Source organism: Megalobrama amblycephala, linkage group LG3 (genome assembly GCF_018812025.1).
Source record: "Megalobrama amblycephala isolate DHTTF-2021 linkage group LG3, ASM1881202v1, whole genome shotgun sequence".
In the NCBI taxonomy this organism is placed as follows: Eukaryota; Metazoa; Chordata; class Actinopteri; order Cypriniformes; family Xenocyprididae; genus Megalobrama; species Megalobrama amblycephala.
The window spans coordinates 19,743,243-19,765,587 of record NC_063046.1 but is presented as its reverse complement, the minus strand read 5'-3'; the positions used below and the strand labels follow the sequence as shown (position 1 = coordinate 19,765,587).

General features: G+C 36.4%; 2 protein-coding genes across 10 annotated transcripts in view; both read left to right on the top strand.

Moving 5' to 3' along the window:
* Positions 1 to 1,079: 1,079 nt before the first annotated feature.
* Positions 1,080 to 10,833, top strand: skor1a (SKI family transcriptional corepressor 1a). 9 transcript variants are annotated; one of them, XM_048184501.1, is made up of 9 exons: positions 1,080 to 4,524; positions 5,546 to 7,256; positions 7,867 to 7,957; positions 8,096 to 8,176; positions 8,292 to 8,360; positions 8,914 to 8,988; positions 9,089 to 9,152; positions 9,334 to 9,399; positions 9,933 to 10,059. In XM_048184501.1, the coding sequence occupies exons 2-8, from the start codon at positions 5,556 to 5,558 to the stop codon at positions 9,395 to 9,397; spliced, it is 2,145 nt and encodes a 714-aa protein (XP_048040458.1). In that variant the 5' UTR covers positions 1,080 to 4,524; positions 5,546 to 5,555; the 3' UTR covers positions 9,398 to 9,399; positions 9,933 to 10,059. The 9 variants fall into 9 exon arrangements, with proteins under 9 accessions (XP_048040458.1, XP_048040457.1, XP_048040456.1 ...); XM_048184500.1 differs by having other exon boundaries at positions 1,081 to 4,524; positions 9,930 to 10,055; XM_048184495.1 differs by having other exon boundaries at positions 1,082 to 4,524; positions 9,078 to 9,152; positions 9,933 to 10,833.
* A 1,056-nt stretch (positions 10,834 to 11,889) lies between these two features.
* Positions 11,890 to 22,345, top strand: part of pias1a (protein inhibitor of activated STAT, 1a) — a 53,328-nt gene continuing 42,872 nt past the window's right edge. The window contains exon 1 of the mRNA XM_048184489.1: positions 11,890 to 12,011. Within this exon, the coding sequence (XP_048040446.1) occupies positions 11,988 to 12,011 (24 nt within the window). The 5' untranslated portion in view covers positions 11,890 to 11,987. The remainder of the gene's footprint in view (positions 12,012 to 22,345) is intronic.

Below are 22,345 nucleotides of genomic sequence, written 5' to 3'. Positions count from 1 at the left end.
TGGGTCACTGAGCACAAAATGAAGCTTCTGCCATGGCCATCTCAGTCCTCTGACCTGAACCCTAAAGAAAATGAGTGGAGTGAACTGAAGAGAAGAAGCACCAGCATGGAGCTGGAATCTGAAGGATCTGGAGAGATTCTGTATGAAGGAATGATCTCTGATCTCTTGTCAGGTGTTCTCCAAACTCATCAGGCATTATAGAAGAAGACTCAGAGCTGTTCTCTTGGCAAAAGGAGGTTGCAAAAAGTATTGAATAAAAGGGTGCTAATAATTGTGGGCAACGTGTTCTCCTTTCAATTCTTTTCCTTCAGTGAAAGGTTAGATTTTTGCTAATTTTATAAATTAAAGATCAAAAGGATAAACAATGCAGATTTTTTTTTAGAGTCATCTTTGATCATATTTATGAAGGGGGCTAATAATTCTGGCCACAACTGTATATATGTATATATGAATAAATAATTTTAGTTTGCTATATTAGTGATGTCAAACGATTAATTGTGATTAATCGCATCCAAAATAAAAGTTTGTGTTTACATAATATATGTGCACTGTGTATTTTTATGTATAAATATACATACTCATAAATATATTTATATTTGTATATAATTTATAAATATTTAATATATAAATATAATAGCCTATATTTTTGTTAAATATATACATGTTTGTGTATTTATATATACGTAAAAATACACAGTATACACACATTATGTAAACAAACTTATTTTGGATGCGATTAATCACGATTAATCCTTTGACAGCATATATATAGCAAAAATGGCAAACTAAAATTACATTTTTTCAGCCATTGTTTACATCAAAGGAGAGATATTAAAAATCTGAGAACATTCAGTTAACAATATCATCTCTGACTTTAGTTGAATAGCCCAAGAGTTGGAAGTAATTTTTGTCCCACTTATGCATTTTAGGGTCAAACAGCAGTAGAATCAATCTGGACTGCAGGAGAAAGGTCTCGTTAGAGCAGCAGTATATGGGCCCCAGCAGTTAAAGGCCCTCAGTATTCCTCCTCCTTTAGCTGGTGGGGCCCATATACTGCTGCTCTAATGCGACCTTTCTCCTGCAGTCCAGTTTGATTAGCGCGGGGGCCGGACGAGCAATGAAAGACCTGTTCACAGCCATTACCAAGATTCCTTTATCAATGTCTAGTAATTAAAATGTCACCACTTAATTTTCAGGCCATGGTGAGCCTCTTGTAGCAATCTTTTCCTAATAAAAACAGTAATCGAAACGCTATTTTCACTCGAAACAAAAAGGTTGCGGTATGCGACTCGAGGGTGTCAAGGCGACAGAGATCAATATGAGAGAAGCTGATTGATCTCGCGCTAAAGTGAAATTTATTGGGGTCGTGCTTTTATACTGCGCGGATATAGCGACGACTGTAGAACACTGCTTTTCAGCTGATGCGTTTATTAAACCTCTCTTGCTGAATTAGTCTGTCTTTGATTTATGTGCCAATCTTAGCAATGACCTCCAGGACAAGATCTCTTATATTTTCTAAAAGTGGTTCCGTCTTTTTTTCTCATCTGAACTTGTTAATGCGTTCTTTGAATTGAATGAGCTTCTTCGTAAAATAAAATTATACATTTGGTTTAAGATAGCCACCACAAAAAAAAGGTTATTGCTTAAGTTATATAGCCTAGACTTAAGATGTTGTGCCATATTTAACTGAAAGTTTTTTTTTTTTTAATTCAACCTAAAATCGCGGTGGGAATAAAGAGATGCCTGATCTCATGGTCATTGCCTTTAGTTCTCTAAAACGGCAACCAGATGGCATCAGTTCAGACTGTCCTGTAAGGGTGTCCGGGGCAGCTGATGATGGCATTAGTCTTCTTAGAGGACATCCATTTAAAAATAACTAAAGACTCCAATCATACCGACTACTCGTTCTTTAGTCTATTTTATTACAAAGACTCAGAACCATTTGTCACCACACACTGACAGATTAAAGCTATAGTTTACTTATGCGGTAATATGGTAAATCCTGCTATTGGACTATAGGCCTTGTTTTAAATATCCTCCCACCATATTAGCACAACTTCATGGCACTAGTTATTTTTTAATAACACATTTAATCCTAATGTTATGCAAAAAGATCATATGCAGGGCGCTATTTAATCAAGACGTTTTTTCCCAATTCTTTCTTTCATACTCAGCAACTGGCCTATAAAGTTTCTTTAATTAGTTTACTCATGCCCGTGTAATATAATAGCCCGTATATTAATGAGCCAATAATGGCATATGTCGTCCTGAAACACAATATTTATCGTATTGATTCAACCGTTATGTAAAAACAATCATCGATTATTTAATAGCATGTCAGAGAGGTTACTAAGCACATCAAGTTTAATACAAAGTAACCTGGTTGGTACTCAAATTAATAGGGCATGGTAATATAGACAACTTTTAAATTAATATAAATGCATTTTTCTTAGAGAGATTTTAATATTGTGAGGAGGTACATTAACGTGAGTGTGAGTTCAAAGGGATGTTCTCATAAATGATGGCAGGATGGCTTGTTTAAAGACGGGTGTTGTGTAGCTTTACCTGCTCGTGGGAGGGTCCAGTCTTGTAGGACATGTGAGCCCCTGTCTCCCCGCCATAAACGCTAACAGTGCTGCATTGAGTCTGACCACTAAATAATTAACAAGAAAGGAATAATTACAGAATAAAATTGTAATTATTGCTGGGCCAGAACGAAGCTTCTTGGTTGTGAAAGGAGACACGGCCAGGCAGATCTGGTTAAAGTTTCCCTTCCTATTAATATTGAATTAGGTTAAGCCGTGGTCCCTTGGTCACAGGACATACTGAGCATCGCTTGACAGATTTTTAAACTTTCCCATTTGTTTTCAACTCTGTAATGAATGATATAAGCTAACTGTACATTCTGCTTTTAAAACGTATTTATTTAGTTTCATTTAATTATTGCTCGAATATTTTTATTTTTTTAAACGCATCCATTTATCCTACTTGTGTCAAAGAGCCTATTATACAACCTATCCGTAGCCTACAGATACATGTTCAGTTAATGCAAAATACACTTTCGCTCGAAGGCAGTTCTGATGTAATAGCTCTGCTGAGATGAACCATTCCTCGAAGGCATTTTTGGACATTATTAGGCTAACTAATTGATTCGGGTAATTGTTAACATTTTATATAATTAATTACAGTTTAATCAAAAATCTTTTTTTTTTTTTGAAACCTTAACGAAAGACGGCAGGTAATAAAATTGCTGTAAAATGTGGAATAATTAAAATAGGTTGGAAATATTTTACAAAATAACAGGTAAATGAAAAACAAGATATATCAGCTATTTAAAACAGACTAGTGAATTTGTTTTGCGTTGTTTTTAAGCCGGTGTCAAACCCTCATACGTGGAAGACGCGCACTAAACGCGTGACTGAAGATGCCAAAACATTTCTGAGAGAATAACACATTTCCACTGTCGTATTCCAAAGTAGACGGCACAACTTTGCCCGGTTCGATATTGATATCTTTACGTCAAGACATAGTGGGGTTAACTGAGGGGCATTGATCAGGTTTTAAATAGTTAATACGGCCATATAAGGTTGCACCACTTACCTCAGTCCATTGCTCTGATATATCACTGTTTGTACACACTAGCCGCTCTCACTGGCTGGTGTGTTTAACAAATGTGCATCATTCACCAGGAGACATGTGACGTAAAATGCGATGACCGCGAGCCTCTAATAGCAGTTTAGACTGCGTGGCCTGTGGACATGTTGCCTAGAGGAAATGTTCAATGCAAATTTATAATGATATATTGTTTGGTTTCCGAAGTGTCATTCAAACATGAACATTAAGTTCTAAAATTCATGGGAAACATATTAGTCTCTGAGAAAAAGACACAGGTGTACATGATATGAGTTGGGGGGGATAAGCAACATAATTTACCGTTGTTCATTGTTCATGAACAAACCCATCTATTCCGCCTTTATTCATGCGCAATCGTCTATGCAAAAAAAAAAAAAAAAAAAAACGCTTAAATTACATTTAGTACCCTGTTTTTGGCGGCATATCTATCTATCTATCTATCTATCTATCTATCTATCTATCTATCTATCTATCTATCTATCTATCTATCTATCTATCTATCTATCTATCTAAATTGGCAGTGATCTTTGTTTTGGAGTAGGCTAGTGGAAGCAAACGGTTAATACCAGAATCGGATTTGATCTCAGTGGGTGTGCCTTTCTTATTCTTTTTGGCGTTCCCTCTCTTGAAGTAGATTGCGCAGAACCTATTAAGAAGAGGCACGAGCTCCGGGACTGCCATGTGGTCACTCGGCTCGCGCTCCCGTCACCACGCACGAGAGCTGAGTGGGATGGAAACTCTAAAGCTGTTTTGAGAGGGAAGACTCTATCCAGCCTCGCAGTTCTCATCACACACTACAGACGGACGCTTTTTTTTTGGTCCTTCTTGTTTTAGGCCTGTTAATTTGACGCAAACACACTCGCTCATCTGACTCCGTTTCCTCATAAAAAGGTAGGTTACATTTTATATTAAGTTGTTCAAAATTATAATCAGCCTTGTAGATATTTTCTTAAATTAACGCGCGTATTATTGTCAAGTTTTCTTTTTGGTCTACATTTAACAAAAGCCTGTAATGTTTTGAAATATGCTGATCCTTGATTACGAAAGAGAATTTATAACACCTAAATCAGGCGATTCAAAATAGTATGACAAATCTAAAGAATATTTATATAAACATAACGGAGACGTATAGGAAACGAAAATGACTGAAATATAACCGATCCTTGCGCAATGGTTTAATTATAAATGATAAACTTTTATTAACAGATCAAAGTCGAACAACACAGTCTGTGTAATTACACAGAAAGCGGCTTACTGCTTCTTTTCCTTGTTGCTAAGCTTATTGGAGTAGCTAAAAGATTCTTCCCTTCTGCCCCTTTGCGTATTAGCGCCGTAAGAGGCCTTTAAGTAATCGCTCCGGCTTCTGAGCCGATTTGGAGACATTAAGCAATGATGCAGGCTTTCAGGTCAGAGAGTGCGAGCTTTTAAAGATAGTGTCAGAGCCGTCAATATATTGTAAACCTAAAAAGCCAAGTATTAATCGTAAATATTAATTAGCAGGCATAAAGCTGTTAATTAAAATTAAAAGTGCTAACTAAAAATACTAACTGTACAATCTGTAATATAATGTTAAAATAATGTTTGTAATTATTGTAAAAATTGTGGCCTAATTTCTAAAATAACATTTAGGCTGTTCTCTTGCAAAGGTAATTCTATGCAGAATGAAACAAACGAACTAATTGTAGACAGGAAAGAGACACAACAAACCAAAAAAAAGTTTTTTTTTTTTTTTAATTGAAATAATGTTGTAGGCTTATATTAAAATAAAAATTAAAGATATGCTATTAATTAGGTACAATGAATAACGTGTTGGGATAACGCTTACACAGAGCACATAATTTGATAATGCTAGATAATCTCTCAAGAGTTCATGAATTGGAGTGTAATTTCACATTTGTCTCGTTCTTCACAGACTTCCAGGAATGGAGTCGATACCCGGTCAGCTTTCTACGGGACGAGATGCTTGCTCTTCCCCCAACTCAAAGCAAGAACTGCAGCCTTATTCTGGCAGCAGCTCGCTGAAGCCAAATCAAGTGAGTGAGACCGCGCTGTACGGAGTGCCCATCGTCTCTTTGGTCATCGACGGTCAGGAAAGACTGTGTCTGGCGCAGATTTCCAACACTTTGCTGAAAAACTACAGCTACAACGAAATCCACAACAGACGCGTGGCGCTTGGAATTACGTGTGTGCAGTGCACACCGGTGCAGCTGGAGATCCTGAGGCGCGCGGGGGCCATGCCCATCTCCTCGCGCCGCTGTGGCATGATTACCAAACGCGAGGCCGAGCGCCTCTGCAAATCCTTCCTCGGGGCTCACAACCCTCCCAAATTACCCGAGAATTTCGCTTTCGATGTTTCACACGAGTGCGCCTGGGGCTGCCGAGGAAGCTTCATACCTGCGAGGTACAACAGCTCTAGGGCGAAATGCATCAAGTGCACCTATTGTAATATGTATTTTTCACCCAACAAATTTATATTTCACTCGCACCGCACACCTGAGTCTAAATACACACAGCCGGACGCGGCTAATTTTAATTCATGGAGACGCCATCTAAAGCTCACCGACAAAAGCTTGTCTGATGACATTTGTCACGCGTGGGAGGACGTCAAGGCCATGTTTAACGGCGGGAGCCGGAAGCGGGCGATGCCAGGGAGTGGATCCGAAATGTCCTCCCCGCTCAAACCGCAGGCCTCTGGTAACATCACGCAGACCTCTTCCCCTGACATTCCTCACAAAACTTTGCGCTGCGACGACGACCGTGGTAACCTCAGTTTAACCAACAGCGTGCGTAACTACCCGATCATTCCTGTGCCTAGTAAGAGTTTCGGCATGCTCCAGAAGATCCCGCCACCCATATTCCCGCATCCGTATAGTTTCCCAGCATTTGGACTGTGTCAAAAGAAGGATGATGGAGTTGGGGAGCAGAATAAGACTAATGTACCTGGTGTGTTCTGGCCCGGTGCGAAGGACGGTATCTATCCATCGTTCCCCATGTTTTGGCCTACCACGGGCAGCCTGCCGCTCTCATCCTATCAACCGGCGCAACTAAAGCCACACACGGAGCTCATGAGTGGCCGGCAAACCGAAGCAGAGATGTCAGAAAGCGAGCGGGGAGGAAACACACCTAGAGACAGTCTGTTCGACAGCGAGCGCTGCTCCAGCTCGCAGTCCTTAAGGAACGACGAGGACAAATCTGGAGACGAGGCCAGGTCAAGTGAGGGTCAACCCAGCACCCCCAGAAAGTTGAGCTATATTTCTGCGTTCAGACCGGTCGTTAAAGATGCGGAAAGCATAGCTAAGCTCTACGGGAACAGGGACGCGTACAGCGGAGCTCACCCTGGCCATTTGTCGCCAGACTTCGTTAGTGAGAGCTCCAGCTACAGATCAGCATCTCCGTGTGTGGATAGCGGCGAAGAACCTGACGTCGACGTGGAGACTCACAGAATTCCAGATGATGAGGAGTCTATACAACTTTCCGTGGATGACCGGCAAAGTCCCGTGGGTGAAAACAGTCGAACGCCGCGGCCGGACGATGACCAGATAGCCGCTTTCAGTGACGCGGGCTCCCCTGAACAGAAGCACAACAAGCAGGTGGCAAAGAAGAATGATGCCATTGCTTACGATGTGAGTCACACAAACTATCATATTAAGTGGTATTGAAACCATCTATCTATTATTATAACATCAAATATATATCTACAGCTTAGTGTAAAATGATTCTGAATCAACAAACTGGCATACTGAATAAAAGCAGTAATTGCTCAGCAGTCTTTCAGCTCTAATAGCGAGTGATGATGACGCTTAATTATGAGCCTATATGGACTCTACATTTATTTCTATTTGTGACACTTTGCAATTTGTGTTGTTATGGATACAGCTCGTTTAAATTCATTTTATTAATGCAGAACGATCTAAATAAAAGAACACAGCGGCGCGTAATTATAGGAAATTAAATGTTTAGAATGAATGGTCATTTCTGTTGTCACCCGCGGGCTATTAGTGCATTGGTTTAAGGGCTCCCCTGTGGTTACTGCACAAATTATTCTCTTTGTCAGTCCATCTGACCGAATTTACCTTGTAATACGAGTAATTTGCATTGATGTTGCCAAATATTCTTAGATCATTATTAGAGCACTATTAAATGCAGTCTGTTGTCTGACGCGTGGTTGCGTAAGAAGAAATGATACATAATTGGGGTTGTATTTTTTTTTTATTGCTTGGATAATTTTTGCAGGTGTACTCAAATGAAAAGGAGGGAGCATCTCTTCAAAGCACTCTGCCATGTTTGGCCTCTAAACTTCCTCGCGGCGCGCCCGAAATAAATGGTAAGACAATTTAATGTAAACTGAGATTTAAATTCATTAGTAGGTCTATATAATTTTCATTTGTTCGATTTTAAGATAAATTATATTAAATTATGCACTCTGAATAAGTGGCCTGCTAACAATAATATTTCCCTTTAGATTCACACATTTCAACTGACGACGAATGTGAATCACAAAAATCCTGTTCGGACCAAATTAGCGTTAGCAAAGAGAACCCAAGTGAGTAGCAGATGTAAAAATATTGTCCTGTGTTTTTTTTTTTTTTTTTTTTTTAACAACATTAGCCTGTATCTTTGTAATTCAGTATAATAATATATTTCTTATTTTCTGGCAGACGACGCTGCACTGAGAAGAGCTGATAACAGATTTAATTTCGAGAAAGACATCGAAAATATGGCGAAAGGTATACAAGAGAGTTAACATTTACGTTTATGGACAACTTTGAGCTGTGTTATTCCATTGTTATCTAAGAAAATAACAAATTTTACACAAAATAACATGACTAATTACAAATACTGGCTGCCATTTTGTTTTTGTGGTTAATTATTTAAACAGATTCAACAAGGCATTGTCTTTTTAAGGCAAATACATCTTCTTGTGTAGCCTACAACGTTTCGCCCCCTTTTTTTGCACGCATTATGCATTTAAAAATTAGTGTAATCGCTACACAGTTGTGTGTTACTGAGAATTGTCCTTGAACTGCAGACGATCCACATTGCCAGGCTCGTTTTCCACACACCCCTCAGGCAACTGTCCTAATTATTTTGCAATGTCATGCTTGAGAACACGGGGACCGTGTGTTTAGCCTTAGTAACCTAAATAGCGCTATTAGACAAGAAAACCAAACAGAGTGAAAATACATGATAAAAAAAAACAATTCTGAAAAAAGACTGTATTGTGGTGATTAAAAGTCACAGTGGTATGATAAATGATGTTATTTCTTTTGGTTTCCACAGAGGAGCTCCAAAAGCAGCTCTTGGAGCAAGTGGAGTTAAGAAAAAAACTGGAACGGGAATTTCAGAGTTTGAAAGGTAATTAAGAGATAGATATATTCACAACATGCTTTTATTTTCTATATAAATTCTTCAATTTGTAACTTAATACGTGTTGACTCTAACAGATAATTTTCAGGATCAAATGAAGAGGGAACTGTCTTATCGAGAGGAGATGGTCCAGCAGCTGCAGATTGTACGAGGTAATGCATATTTTGCATTATTGAAAAGAAAAAAAGGTCAGTTTAAAAAAAAAAAGTAACACTTGCATATTTCAGATAGACTGAATTTTAAAGAAAAAAATAGGCTGCAGGGAATCTAAAACATTTAATGTTTGTGACCCACCTCAAATGATTTATTCATTTTTCTTTTTATTTTATGTAGACACATTGTGCAACGAGTTGGATCAGGAGAGAAAGGCTCGTTATGCAATTCAGCAGAAGCTTAAAGGTAATTTAGAAATAAAGCCTGCAATACGCCTATCATCCATTAAAGTGGAATGAAGAATTGTTCTAAAAGAATTACAAAAGAAATATGCAAGTGCTACTTTTTAAACGAATTACACTGTAAAAAATTCTTTTCATGATTTATCACATTTTTTCTTAATTAAAGTGGTTCAGATAACATAATATTTTGAGTTTCTGTTAATCGCCTTTATTGCAGTAACTCAAATTTTTAATTTCAATGAACTCAAAATTTTAAGGCAACTAACTTTTTTTTTAAGTTAAACCAACAATTCTTTTTTACAGTGTACTCGATGTACTTAAAACGCATTAAAACATCAAAATGTATGTTTGACGAACTGTAAATTATAGTAATGATTAGAGAGGAGTGTGATAGCTTTCTAATCTTCATGCATTAGACATACAGTATGCATGTGTATCATAGTATTTGGAGAATGTACTAGCATGATTCAGTAAAGGACGAGCTAGATTTATCTTGTGCTGTGATTCATTAAACTCAATCAACCTTTTCCCTAGAAGCTCACGACGCTCTTCACCATTTCTCCTGCAAAATGCTCACTCCACGCCACTGCACAGGGACCTGCACCTTTAAACCGCCCCTCTTACCACCTTAACTTAAAGCTGCATCCCAGTGTCATCTGTAAACCTCCCCTAAAGGAATTCTCCATTCTCACTCTGTTTGAGAGGTTCAAGTTAAGCACACTGAGGACTGCTGAATCACAATCCATCCAAAGTTTTCACTGGCATTTGAACATTCTACTGTGGATGAAATTGTCTAGGATTACTTAAGGAAAACAGAGTAAAACAAATCAGAGGATTACAATAAACACTCAAATAATACTGTTACTTGTAAATAGGTTGATTTTTTTTAAACAATACAAAATACATAATATGTGGCAATGTGCAATGAACTGTATAATGTGAAATTTCATAAACTGGAATTGATTATTCTCATTATTTATGTGTTTTTACATGTAATTGTTTTTCTCTAAATGAATTCACTGATGTGCTATCCCAAATTAATTGTGTATCATCGATATTAAGCACTTTAAATAAGCAACATTTCAGACAAAATATATCCAAAATGATTCAACCCAAAAATTATTCAAAATCAGCTGTACTTCATATTAATGTACAAGTTTGAACAAGCACTTACCCCATATTTCCCAAATAAACAATTGAGAATACAGCAAAAGTTGTTATTCCACATCAAAGTGCTCAAACTAAATGTCATAAGACCCCTGGAGTGTTTATTTTCTTTTCTTTCTTTCTTTCTTTCTTTCTTTCTTTCTTTCTTTCTTTCTTTCTTTCTTTCTTTCTTTCTTTCTTTCTTTTTTCCTTCTTTCTTTCTTTCTTTTTTGGTCAAAAATAAATTGTTCTCTTGCCTCATTCTTCAATAAAAGTTCAATCAAAGCCACAAGATTTGACTCGTGAACTCAAGATATCTCCTTCACACTTTTAATACTTTTTTTAATTGTCACGAACTAAATAAAATATTTAATGCGACAAAAATTCGAAATCCAGATACTGTAGGCCTATTGGCCTTACCTGAAATACATGCCTGAAAAATATTTGCCTGACTGCCTGGTCATTATCTTAAGACAAATAAAATAAGCCTATATAGACCAATTCATTTCTTACATTTATATAGCGCTTTTCTGGGGACTCAAAGCGCTTTACATAGGCTATTTAAGGGGGAATAATATACCAATATTAAACAGCAATAGCCAATTTAAATATGTTTTCCATGAAAATATGATGTTCCTTTCCCAACATTACAGCTTAATAAAAAAAAAAAAAAAAAGTTTATTTTAGCCCGCAAACAACTGCACACTGAAAGCGCACTAACCCACTGCTGAAACTGAGCCTCGGCGTCTAATAGCTACTGTTGTGAAATACAACACTTCCATCTAGTGGTGAAAACAGACACTGCACATTCCAATGTGTTCAGCGATCATTTTCGCTTCAAGTGTTCAAATACATTATTCTGTTAAACTAAAACAAGATTATGGTTCGTAGCTATATAAGATCTGATCAGAATGCGTTCTCAAAGACAACAGTAAATATTAATACATCTGAATATAAAATTTGCTTCGCCGGGAGTTGTGTTGCTTTTATTAATCGACTTTGTTTCTTGTCAAACAAACACGTTGCTCTTCTTCAGTCGTACCCTTCAATTGCAGACAGTGCGTTTCATGTGATTATCCACTTATCCGACCAGTGCTGGCCTGTGCACCCACCTCTGTGGAAAGGTATTTATATACTGCGGTGCAGGGAAGACAAAATGCAATTCAAAGAAATACTTTGTAATGACTGAAACAACGTCAAAACAAATGTAAAGCATTTCAGGGTATTTTAGATAGGCTAAATCTATTCGAATTAATATAGTTTAAAGGCCTCGCTTTCAGATACGATACTTATAATAAGCATGCTTTCCCCCAACATGATTCAAGTTTTCCACGCAACATTTTGGGTACTACTCGTTGAAAAACGTGTGAACGGTTACGCCGGCAACGAGCTGCGCGTGCATACCACGTGACCCGACAGCGTCACGCCTGCGCTAGCAGTCACAAGATGGCGGAGAGTGCGGAACTAAAGGTAAAACGCTGCGCTCAATTTCCAGTCGGATAGTGTGTAGGGATATCTTATTGTACCTTTAGAAGTACGCGTACTAGTTACCTGCTGTATCAAGAGGCCGTTATTATGCATTTAGCTTCTGTTGTCGTAGCCAAAGTTGCATGAGAAATGGTTTTGCATTGGAGCTCTTGTAGAAAGCTTTCAGCGTGTTATTGTTGATGTAGAGGGAGCTGTCTGTCCACCGCTCTCCTCAGGGGAATTACTAACTTTAACTCTTTTCTCCCTAATAACTCACGTTAAGAGTATTTGTTGAAAATCAGTCTCAGACTCAGGCTATTTTAATATCTGCTGTTAGTTGACCGTATGTGTGGATTTTTTTATGATTAATCTGTGGTGTAGTCGCCTGTACTTGTGGATTTGCTAGAAAGCTCCATCGCTTCGCGTGCAAGGCGCGAGCGCTGTTGACGTACTGTCAATCAAGTAAGAGGAAGTGCACGAGCAATGTCACTCAGATTTCAGCACCGAAATAACCACTGAACGTTGCAGTTGATCGTCAAACTTCAGTCACTTTGATGCCCAGTGAACATTTGAGTTTATCATCCTTAAAAGCTTCAATACCAGTCGACATCCTTCTGTTCATATAAGGCTGAACAAGCTTTGCTTTATTTAAAAAAAAAAAAAATAATTGTATGATTATATTGCTGTTATTTAAAGTGTTAGTTCACCCAAAATGTAAAAACTTCTGCGGAACAAAGTGTGAGATTTTAGGCAGAATGACAGCCTCAGTCACCATTCGCTTTATTGTGTGGGAAAAAAAGCTGATATGAAAGTGAATGGTGACTGAAGCAAAAGAAAATGTCATACAGGGTTGGAACAGCACTTATTTGTGGATGAATTAACCCTTTAAGTTTAAAGTAACATGTTAGTGACAGGTGTTGCATGACTGTGATGCTTTGATTCTCAATTAAGAGTGTCTGTAAGCTCTATAAGAATGGAAAATACCAATTCACGACATGCTATTATGTTTTTTGTTCTGTCATGTTTGCAAGTTGTGCATGTCTGATAAAGCTTTTTGATATGTGTCTATGGAAACTGAAAGTTTTAAATGTCTGTGCTTTTGTGATTTGTGCTTCTCACTTTCATTCATTCTCATTCAAGGTTTCATCTAGTCTTTTTGATTTACAGTCAATTAGAAAAAAAAGAAAAAAAGATTTAGCCCTCTGATCCTGTTTTTCCATTTATTAATTTCTTACATACTGACCTACTGTTTGTCCTTGGTCTGTGTCTTTAGCAGGTCCACTTCTTCATACCAGTGCAGAGATGAAATGAAAAGCCATAACTAGATTAGGCTTGAGTCTAACCTGATATTTACAGCACATCTTTTCACTTTGCTTGCAAAAATATTTAATAGTTACTTAATGGCAGTAATCAGCAGCTGTACACAATGTTACTATGGGTTGGAATAACAGTCGCATTGGCAGAAGTTGTAGGGTGGATGAGAGAGGTAGACTTACCAACATTTTTTAGCATTTTGCTTTGCTACTCAGTTTTAGTTTACACTGTAAAAAATGACCGTGATTTTATCGGTAAAAGACTGTAAAAATGCTATGGTGAAAAACAGTTAATTGGTTTACAGAAAATTTCCTTTCTATTTAAGGTGAATAACTGTAATAGATCTAGCGGTACATTTAATGTAATTTTACGGTAAAATACTGTTAAGTTTGCTGTTTTTGGAAGTGAAAAAACAAGACATTGTATAATTTACAGTGAAAAACCGTAAATTGACATTCTCACAATTCCCTGCGTGACACTTCACGTTTGATGTATTTTAGTTGAAATAACTGTTTCTTCTTAGTTTTTTCTAATCAGTTATGAACATTATGTTACATTTAATGTTGTTAAATTAATGTTTATTGCATTTTTAAACTTTCATGTGTTACCATGGTGATGTTTAGTGTTTGTGTAACTGTAACTGTGGGCACCTTCTATAGACCTTATTTACCAGAGAAACAAGCGCGCTGCCATCTTTATAAAATTGTCTTTGAACTTCCGTTTTGCGGTAGCTCTGTACATTTCTATGGCATCGCTGTCAAAGAATAATTAGTCGGTTAAGTGGATTTACTTGTTGTAGAGTTAATGAAAGTTATCATGAGCATTGTTATGTTTAAAGCAGATGTCTTAACAAATGTCAGTAGATCGGGAAGATTTTAAAACGAGCAGTTCGTTCATAAATGTAATATCGCTGTGGAAATACAAACTGGAAGTCAAAAGACAACGAGCGCGACGCTGAAAAGGGGCGGGGCTACATAAGGTCTATATATTAGTATTGTCATTAACTGGTGGAAAAACTGCTTGGGATGAGCTTTGTTTTGTTTGATGAACTGTGTTTGGCGGTTGTCAGTGTATTATAAAGGTACAAAACACGTATTATTACATCAATAGGTTGATAAATTAACATTATATCAGTTAATGAAATATGTTTTTTTTTTTTTGTTTGTTTTTTTTTTTTAAATCCCTGTAAAATTTACAGTAAAAAAACAGCAGCTGTGGTTGCCAGAACTTTACCGTAAAAATCATGGTAGCAACGTTTTAGGTTTTACGGGACAGCACTGTTTATTTTACAGTTTAAAACTGTATAATTTAAAAGTTTATATTGTAATAATAATTAGTTCATAACCGTTTATTTTAATGCAGATTACAGTCTAATCTGAGCCATATTTAGTTAACTTTTTTATTTAAGTTTACATTCCAACTGCCTATGTATATAAAATCTCAGTGTTATGTTAGCTTCCTTTAAAGTATTCTCCCATATGGGAATGCACCAATAGGTTTTTTATTTTATTTTATTTTTTAAATATTTTTTTAATAAACAACTATTGGCTGATTCTGATACCTATATGTCATTCTGTGTCAAATCAACTAAATTCAGAAACTTCCCCAGCTCAAATTTTCCCGGCTCAAAAGAAAGACAAACATAAAGAAGCCAAAATATCAAACGTCATGGATGTATGTTTATGTATATAAAATCCACTATTCCACAGTTTTGTAGAGGGGAGTCAAAATGACAATTTTTACCTGAGATTTGGAACTAAATTATAGGGGGGTAAAAAATGACTAGAAAGATGGCAGCATCATTATTTTATTTTACACAGAGATTGGTAAGTCTATTAGTAAAATCTGTTGACTTTCACAGTCTTTGTTGCATTATATGCCAACAGTGACCATTCAAAAATGGGAAAAAGCAGGTTTGCATGTCTGTAACTCAAGAAGTATTAGGCCCTGTTTCCACCTGGTATTAGATGCATTTTGGTCAATTGGATCACAAGCAGGCACATACCCGTTTACACCTGGTATTGCAATCCGTCTCCTTTGTCCACTTTCAACCACCTCTGTCCTGATTTCTTCAAGGGGAGGGTTTGTGTGCAGGAAAATGTATGGGTCTTTCCATCTAATGGACAAAATAAGATTGCGCAATTTACATACGAACACGCACAGAGACAACGAAAAACACGGAGAGCAGCAGCTTTCGTTTCTGCTCTGACAGCCGCAAGACCGACCAAATGCAGTAAGTGCGTGTTAAAAATCAGGAATGGTGAGAGAACATTGTGCTTGGCACGTTTTTCATTTTCAAACCAAACTTGGGTCTCTTAAGATCTCTTATTTTCATATTAGATTGTAATTCTTAAACTTTTCTTGTATCTTAATTTTTAAGGCCCAATATGGTTCATTTCCAGAGATATGGGGATCTCAATGTGGCTCCATGAGTAACTTGGTAAACTGTACACATTTTCAGTGGTCAAAAACCAAAAATGGATCACTTTGCAAGTTTGCATACAGCTGATACATTTTAAAGAGAAATATCTGAAGAACAAATAATGTTGAAGCTAGAGATGTATTTTATTTTTTTTGTCAACACATTTGTCTACAATAGTGCAAAGACAGCCTGTCTTAGTGAAATAAATATTCTTTTTCCAAAGTTTGTATGTAACTATAAAAATATCTAAAAAATAAAATAAAAAATAATATATCTCAGTGTCCTTCTAGATTCTCATTCTTAATAAACTCTTATTTTGTAACCTTCATTTTTAAGGCCCTGTATGGTTTAATCCCATAGATATTAGGATCCTAATGTGACTCCATGTTCAAATTGTTGACTTTTACCCATTTTCAATGGTCAAAACCAAATGTGGGTAACTTTTCAAACAGCTCGTACTTATTGTGTCTAAAAACAAATGTCTGAAGAGTAAATAATATTGAAACTAGAAATGTATCCCTCTATCAAATCAAATGAATACAACCCACCTCTCTGAGTGCCAAAAAATATATTATTTGCACGTCTGTAACTCAATAAATAATGAAGATATCTTAATATCATTTTAGATTCTTGTTCTTATGAAACTTTTGTTATGGAATTTTTCATTTTTGAGGCCCTATATTGTTCAATTCCATGGTGACACTATGTACACTCTAAAAAATGCTGGGTTAAATATGGACAAACCCAGGGATTGGGTTGTTTTCACCCAGCCATTTTTTCAACCAATTTTGGATTTATTTTTTTAGCCAGCAATATAAAATGCATGTTTTTGCTTACCCCCAAATAGGGGCAAATTTGTGGGGTATTTTAAGCTGAAACTTGACCTGACCAGAGACTTATATTACATCTTGTGAAAGAGGGCATAATAGGTGCCCAAAACCTGCTGGTTTTGTCCATATTTAACCCAACTTGGGTTGTTTTTAACCCAGCATTTTTTTGAGTGTAGTTACAATACTGCATATTTAAATGCTTGGTATCTTCAGAAGCTGTTAAAATGAACAAAATCCCTCCTTCCAAATATCCCTAAAACTGATTCAAATATAGATACTTATAACTTATAAGATACTTATAACAAATATAGAAACTTTTGAGAGCAAGTTAATGTACCTCAATTTGACCATTTCAATATATTTTTGTCACTCCGAGAGGTGTGTTGTATTCAATTGTTTTGATAAAGAGAAACAGTATACATTTCTAGTCAGTATTAATTGTTCTTAAAACATTCCTCTTTAAACACAATAAGTATCAGCTGTCTAAAAAGTTACCCACATTTTGTTCAGCCATTGAAAATGGGTACAATTCAACAATTTGAACATAGAGCTGCATTGAGATCCCCATATAGGCATGAGAACTTTAGAAAATGAATATTTATGGCACTAAGACAGGTATCTCCTATTTTCTGATAGGAAAAAAAAAGAGATACATTTCTAGTTTCAACATTATTTGTTCTTCAGATATTCCTCTTTAAAAGGAAAAAAAGTATCAGCTGTATGCAAAGTGACCCACATTTGGTTTTTGACCTGAAAATGTGTAGAATTGACCAATTTACTTACGGAGCCACATTGAGATCCCCATATCTCTGGAAATTAACCACATTGAGCCTTAAAAATTATGATACTAAAAGAAAAGTTTAAGAACCAAAATCTAAAAGGATAAGAGATTTTTAATACTTCTTGAGTTACAGACATGCAAACTTTTTGCAAAAAACACAAGCTTGCTTTTTCCCATTTTTGAACTGTCACTGTTGGCATATAATGCAACAAAGATGGCTAAAGTCAACAGATTTTACTAATAGACCAACCAATCTCTCTTTCTAAAGTCATTTTTACACCCCAGTAATTTGGATCCACAAAATAATGGATTTCTCAGTAATATACATCAATGACGTTTGATATTTTGGCTTTCTTCTTCATTTATGTATTTCTTTCAAAAGAAAAAAATGATCAAAATCTAAAAAATTTTGCCCGCGACCTCTGGTTGATTTGACACGGAATGACCCTATACCACATACACCACTTGCTCTTTTATTTGAACTTTTGTCATTAGAATAGATCATCAGTGATTGATTGTCTGTATTTTGTACAGATTTCATTTTATTTTTTCAAATATTTAATTATTTTACCCAACATTGGATTATGCAACAGACATTATGCCTTCATGCAGTTAATAAACCGTTGGTTTGTTATATCGGCCTTTTAAATTGATCCAAATTTGCCAATAAATATTTGCGGCTGATACATTGGCGCATCTCTAATAAAATATATATTATTGACAATAGTAAACATAACATTTTATAGGCCTATATTATATTAGCAATGAGTTCCAGAAACTTTAAATAGCTTCAGCATAAAGGTGGATGATATCAATTCAACATTGCTCTGTTCTGTTGTGGGACACTTCCTGTGCTTAATTTTTTTTTATTTATTTTTTTTTTTATATAATTTTAATAATTACAACAAAATCTCCTTTTGGGTTAAGACTGAACTTCATTAATCCCAGATGGGAAATTTGAATCATGGATCAGATTACTTATTTAACTTCACAATTCTTTATACCTATCCTTCTTTACAGTTTCAGTCAGAGGAATTGGGATGATTCCCACAGGAGCACGATATTCGTATCTGGTGCTGATTTATATAATAGTGATTAGGTAAGAGTTGATGTAACCTAAGCTGTTTTTAAAACATGTGAGTTTTACATAGTCCTGTTGCCTACCTGCTGGAATTTTCAGTTGTGTTTTTGGATGTTGCTGTATGTCAGTACAGAGAAAAAATTCATTTTAATATACACGCATTCTTGTTTCATTATTTTACCCATTTGGTGAGATCCACACACGCTCAAACTGATGTGCTCATTCCCTCTCAGGCTGTAGCCAGCTATCTCTGTCCACACAAATAGCCTCCATCAACACAGAGGTGATTAAGGTGGGGATTTTGTGTGTGTGTGTGTGTGTGTGTGTGTGTGTGTGTGTGTGTGTGTGTGTGTGTGTGTGTGTGTTATATCTCCCTTCAGCAGATGTTCTCTTACCTGGCTCTAGCTCCTGTTCCAATTTCCTGGGGGTTTAGCTCACACTGCACGTTCTAGCACACAATACAGCACATAACCAAATACTGGAATAGAGAAATTTCTACCAGAATTATATGTGGAATCATCTTACTGATCTGGGGTCATTTGCTGCTATTATGGCTTATAAATATGTGTAGTCAGCTCAGCACTCATGCTGTGTTTGGACAAGTACTGTTGTCTTAATCGCATATTAAACTCTCCCTGTCTCCTCTCAGCATACTTCACACTACATCACAGCATTATAGATAAATGAGGTTTAGATTTAAGACACGATGAGCTTCACATGGCCAACAAATTAGATTTTATGTTTTTAAAGCTGCCAAGAGACAGTGATGCACATGCAGACTGACTGAAGAAAGAGGATGCAGAGAAGCGCTCGTCCTCTCGCTCTCGCTGTGATTTGTTTGTACTTGAAGGTGTTTTGTAAATGCAGGTTTTAGCATAATAGCATAATTGGTTCTTTCAGTGAAAAAGACTTTTCTCTGATGATGTATGCTGGACTTCTCCAATCATTTAGTCTGTTTAAACTAGGGATGCACCGATAGGATTTTTTTGGGGCCGATACTGAGACCGATTTTAACAACAATTATTGGCCGATTCCGATATTTGTCACTTGCTCTCTTATTTTTGTATAATGTTTTGATCATGTTTTAAATCAGCAAAGTTAAAAAAAAACACAAAAAAAATACCAAAAAAATACATGCGCCATTGAGTAAGTTTTACTAGCTAGTTAATGGAGTGCCCCAGGGATGGCGCGTTTTTGTAGGCCAACACGGAAGTTAGCGGCGCACAGGTTCCCTCGGTTGAAAGCCTATGCATTTTTCCCATAGACTTTTGGAAAATCGCAGAAAATAAGCTCTGTGTTTAACAAAGGGTTATGACACTTACACGTTTTGTCTATCAAGATAATCTTTACAAGTTAACACAACATTTATAGATTTTGAAGCCTAAATAAAGTCGTCAGATATAAAAGGCCAACAGTAGGCTATAAACGGACTACAGCACACCATGGTCGCGGATCAACGTTGTCACCACCAAGCTTCCTCAAACTTTATTTAAAAAAGAACTTTATTTACAAACATGCTCGCTGATTATGATATGCGCTGTGTATGAATACTTATCCACTTTTTCATGAGAAATGCTGTCCAAATGTCCCGTTTTTAATGATGACGTCTAAAGTCCCCGCCAAAGGAAGTAGTCCCTTTTAGCAATTTGTTAGCAACCACCGATTTTAAGACACAGTAAAAGTTTAAAAAATCACAAGTGGGTTATAACTGGTGTGTTTTATGTCATAGATCAAAACATGAAAGTATTTAGAGGCTTTGTTAACCACAGACCTTATTTCAGGCGATTTAGCAAAAACCCATTCAAAAAACCCATAGACTTTACGGCGTTGGAACCGGAAGTCCAAAAATGCTAACTCGCTTCCGGGTTTTGCCTACAAAAATGCGTCATCCCTGAGGCACTCTATTGCTACATCATCAAATAATTTCTAATGAACATGGATTGGATCAATTTAACATTCAGCAGGCCTACATAAATACAACAGAACAAAGATAAATATGAAATAAACAGTGCTTTTAGGTAGGTTTAACAGTTTTCAGGTACAGAAATAAAGTAAACAAATATAAAATAACACTGCATATTCTTCACAGTATAAATTAAATCCATAATTTTTACATTGAGACGTAGCTAAATTCTACTGTACAACAGTATATATTTCTGTCACAATTACTTCTAGTTAAACTGAACTTTTATTTGACGTTTTGCTGTGAAGACCTTTGAGTTTCTGTGTGTTTATGATATGATAATAGATTTTCTCAAATGAAAAGGTAAAATGCTCACGAAGAGATTCTGGAGATAGTCTTTTTGCGGCTTAATATTCACAGACACTAGTCTATATCACAATTTGATTTAAGTGTACTGACCTACTTTTTATTTATTCATCAAAACTATTATGCTCTGAGGTTTGCAACAATCAAATCTCAAAATCCAATCATCAACCGATGGATAGAATCAAATCCTTGCCTTATATATTTTTTTTTTCAATAATCCATTACACATACATCACAATAGGTAAGAAAAGACCTCTCGCTACTTCTTATGTTTTTTACTTCTGTTTGTCTACGGTCTTGCTAATCAGTAATCACGTAAAACTCATCTTTTTTTTTTACCACCCTACAACTGTCATTAGTGTGTTTTGCATTTAGTGGTTTGGAAATGCATTTGGTGATAAATATAATTCAATATATTTCTCTGTGTAAACACAGTAAAAATGATTGATGTCCTTTCTCTTCCAGAAGAATAAAGCTCAAGTGTGCTTTGGTCGCTGGTTTGCTTGTGTTTTGGATTCATATTATGCTCTGAGGTCTGGTCTGAATTTTTCATTGCGTCTCCTGCAGAAAGTCCTCTGTAGTCTGACTGCATAGGCATTAGAGCTTGAAGAGATGGGACACCTTTAGATCTGAATGTCCTGGACTCTGTAGGGAGAAAAGTTTGTGTGTTTGAGATATTATTTAAGTGCGATTAGCCGGCTGTTCCTGAAGGGAAGATATTACACACTGACAGACATCAGAAAAAGTCGTTTTTTTTGTTTGTTTGTTTTCGTTTTTTGGGGGAAATGCATTAGTGATTAGTGCCTTTGCACCTGCTTCATCAACACATGTGTGTAAGAATGCCATGTGGGCTCAGAAAGCTGTCATATCCTTGGTTTACACGCTTGCTTGTTTCTCAACTTGCAAACTGTAAGTGATTAGCAGCAAGCCTCCACTCAAATGTTCAAAGCCACCTACTCCATCCTCCTGTTAAAAACAAATGATTTGGAAGTGTTCAAAACCAAACTTAATTGACTCAGGGACTCAGTGATCATGAAAGACCAATGTATCAGTCAGGCTGATTATGTGGCCATTGGGAAGTTGTCGGCATTTGTCGATAATAGTTTGCTTGACCCATTAACGGCAGTGTTAGTTCACTTTTATTATCAGTTTCAAAATACCAATGGTATTGTCAAGGCGTACAACATTTCTATTTTTGTGTGAAGTTTGAGTGCACGTTTTTGGAAAATTAGTGGTTAAACGGATCGTTGTTGATCCGTGATCTGTACGGACCAAGACCGGATGTGTATCTGTTGGATGTGTGTGTGCATGGAGTCTTACTCTTAAAGTGACAGCATATAAATAGGCTACCTGCTGTTGTCTGTCATGTAAATCAAACAACAAAACACAGCTTTAACAAAGATTAATCTATATTAAATTTATACAGTGAATAACAGTGTAATTTTACATTTAATTATTACTTTTCTGTACACGAAAATTAATACTACAGTTAGACCCAGGGGCATCATAAGTGGGGGGAAAAGGGTGACAGAGTGCATAGGGCCCTGGTGTCTGAGGGGCCCTCAACGATTCTGAAATTCTTATAAATATTATTATACAATTGTGCGCATATACACTGTGTCTGCGATATTTCTCTGTTC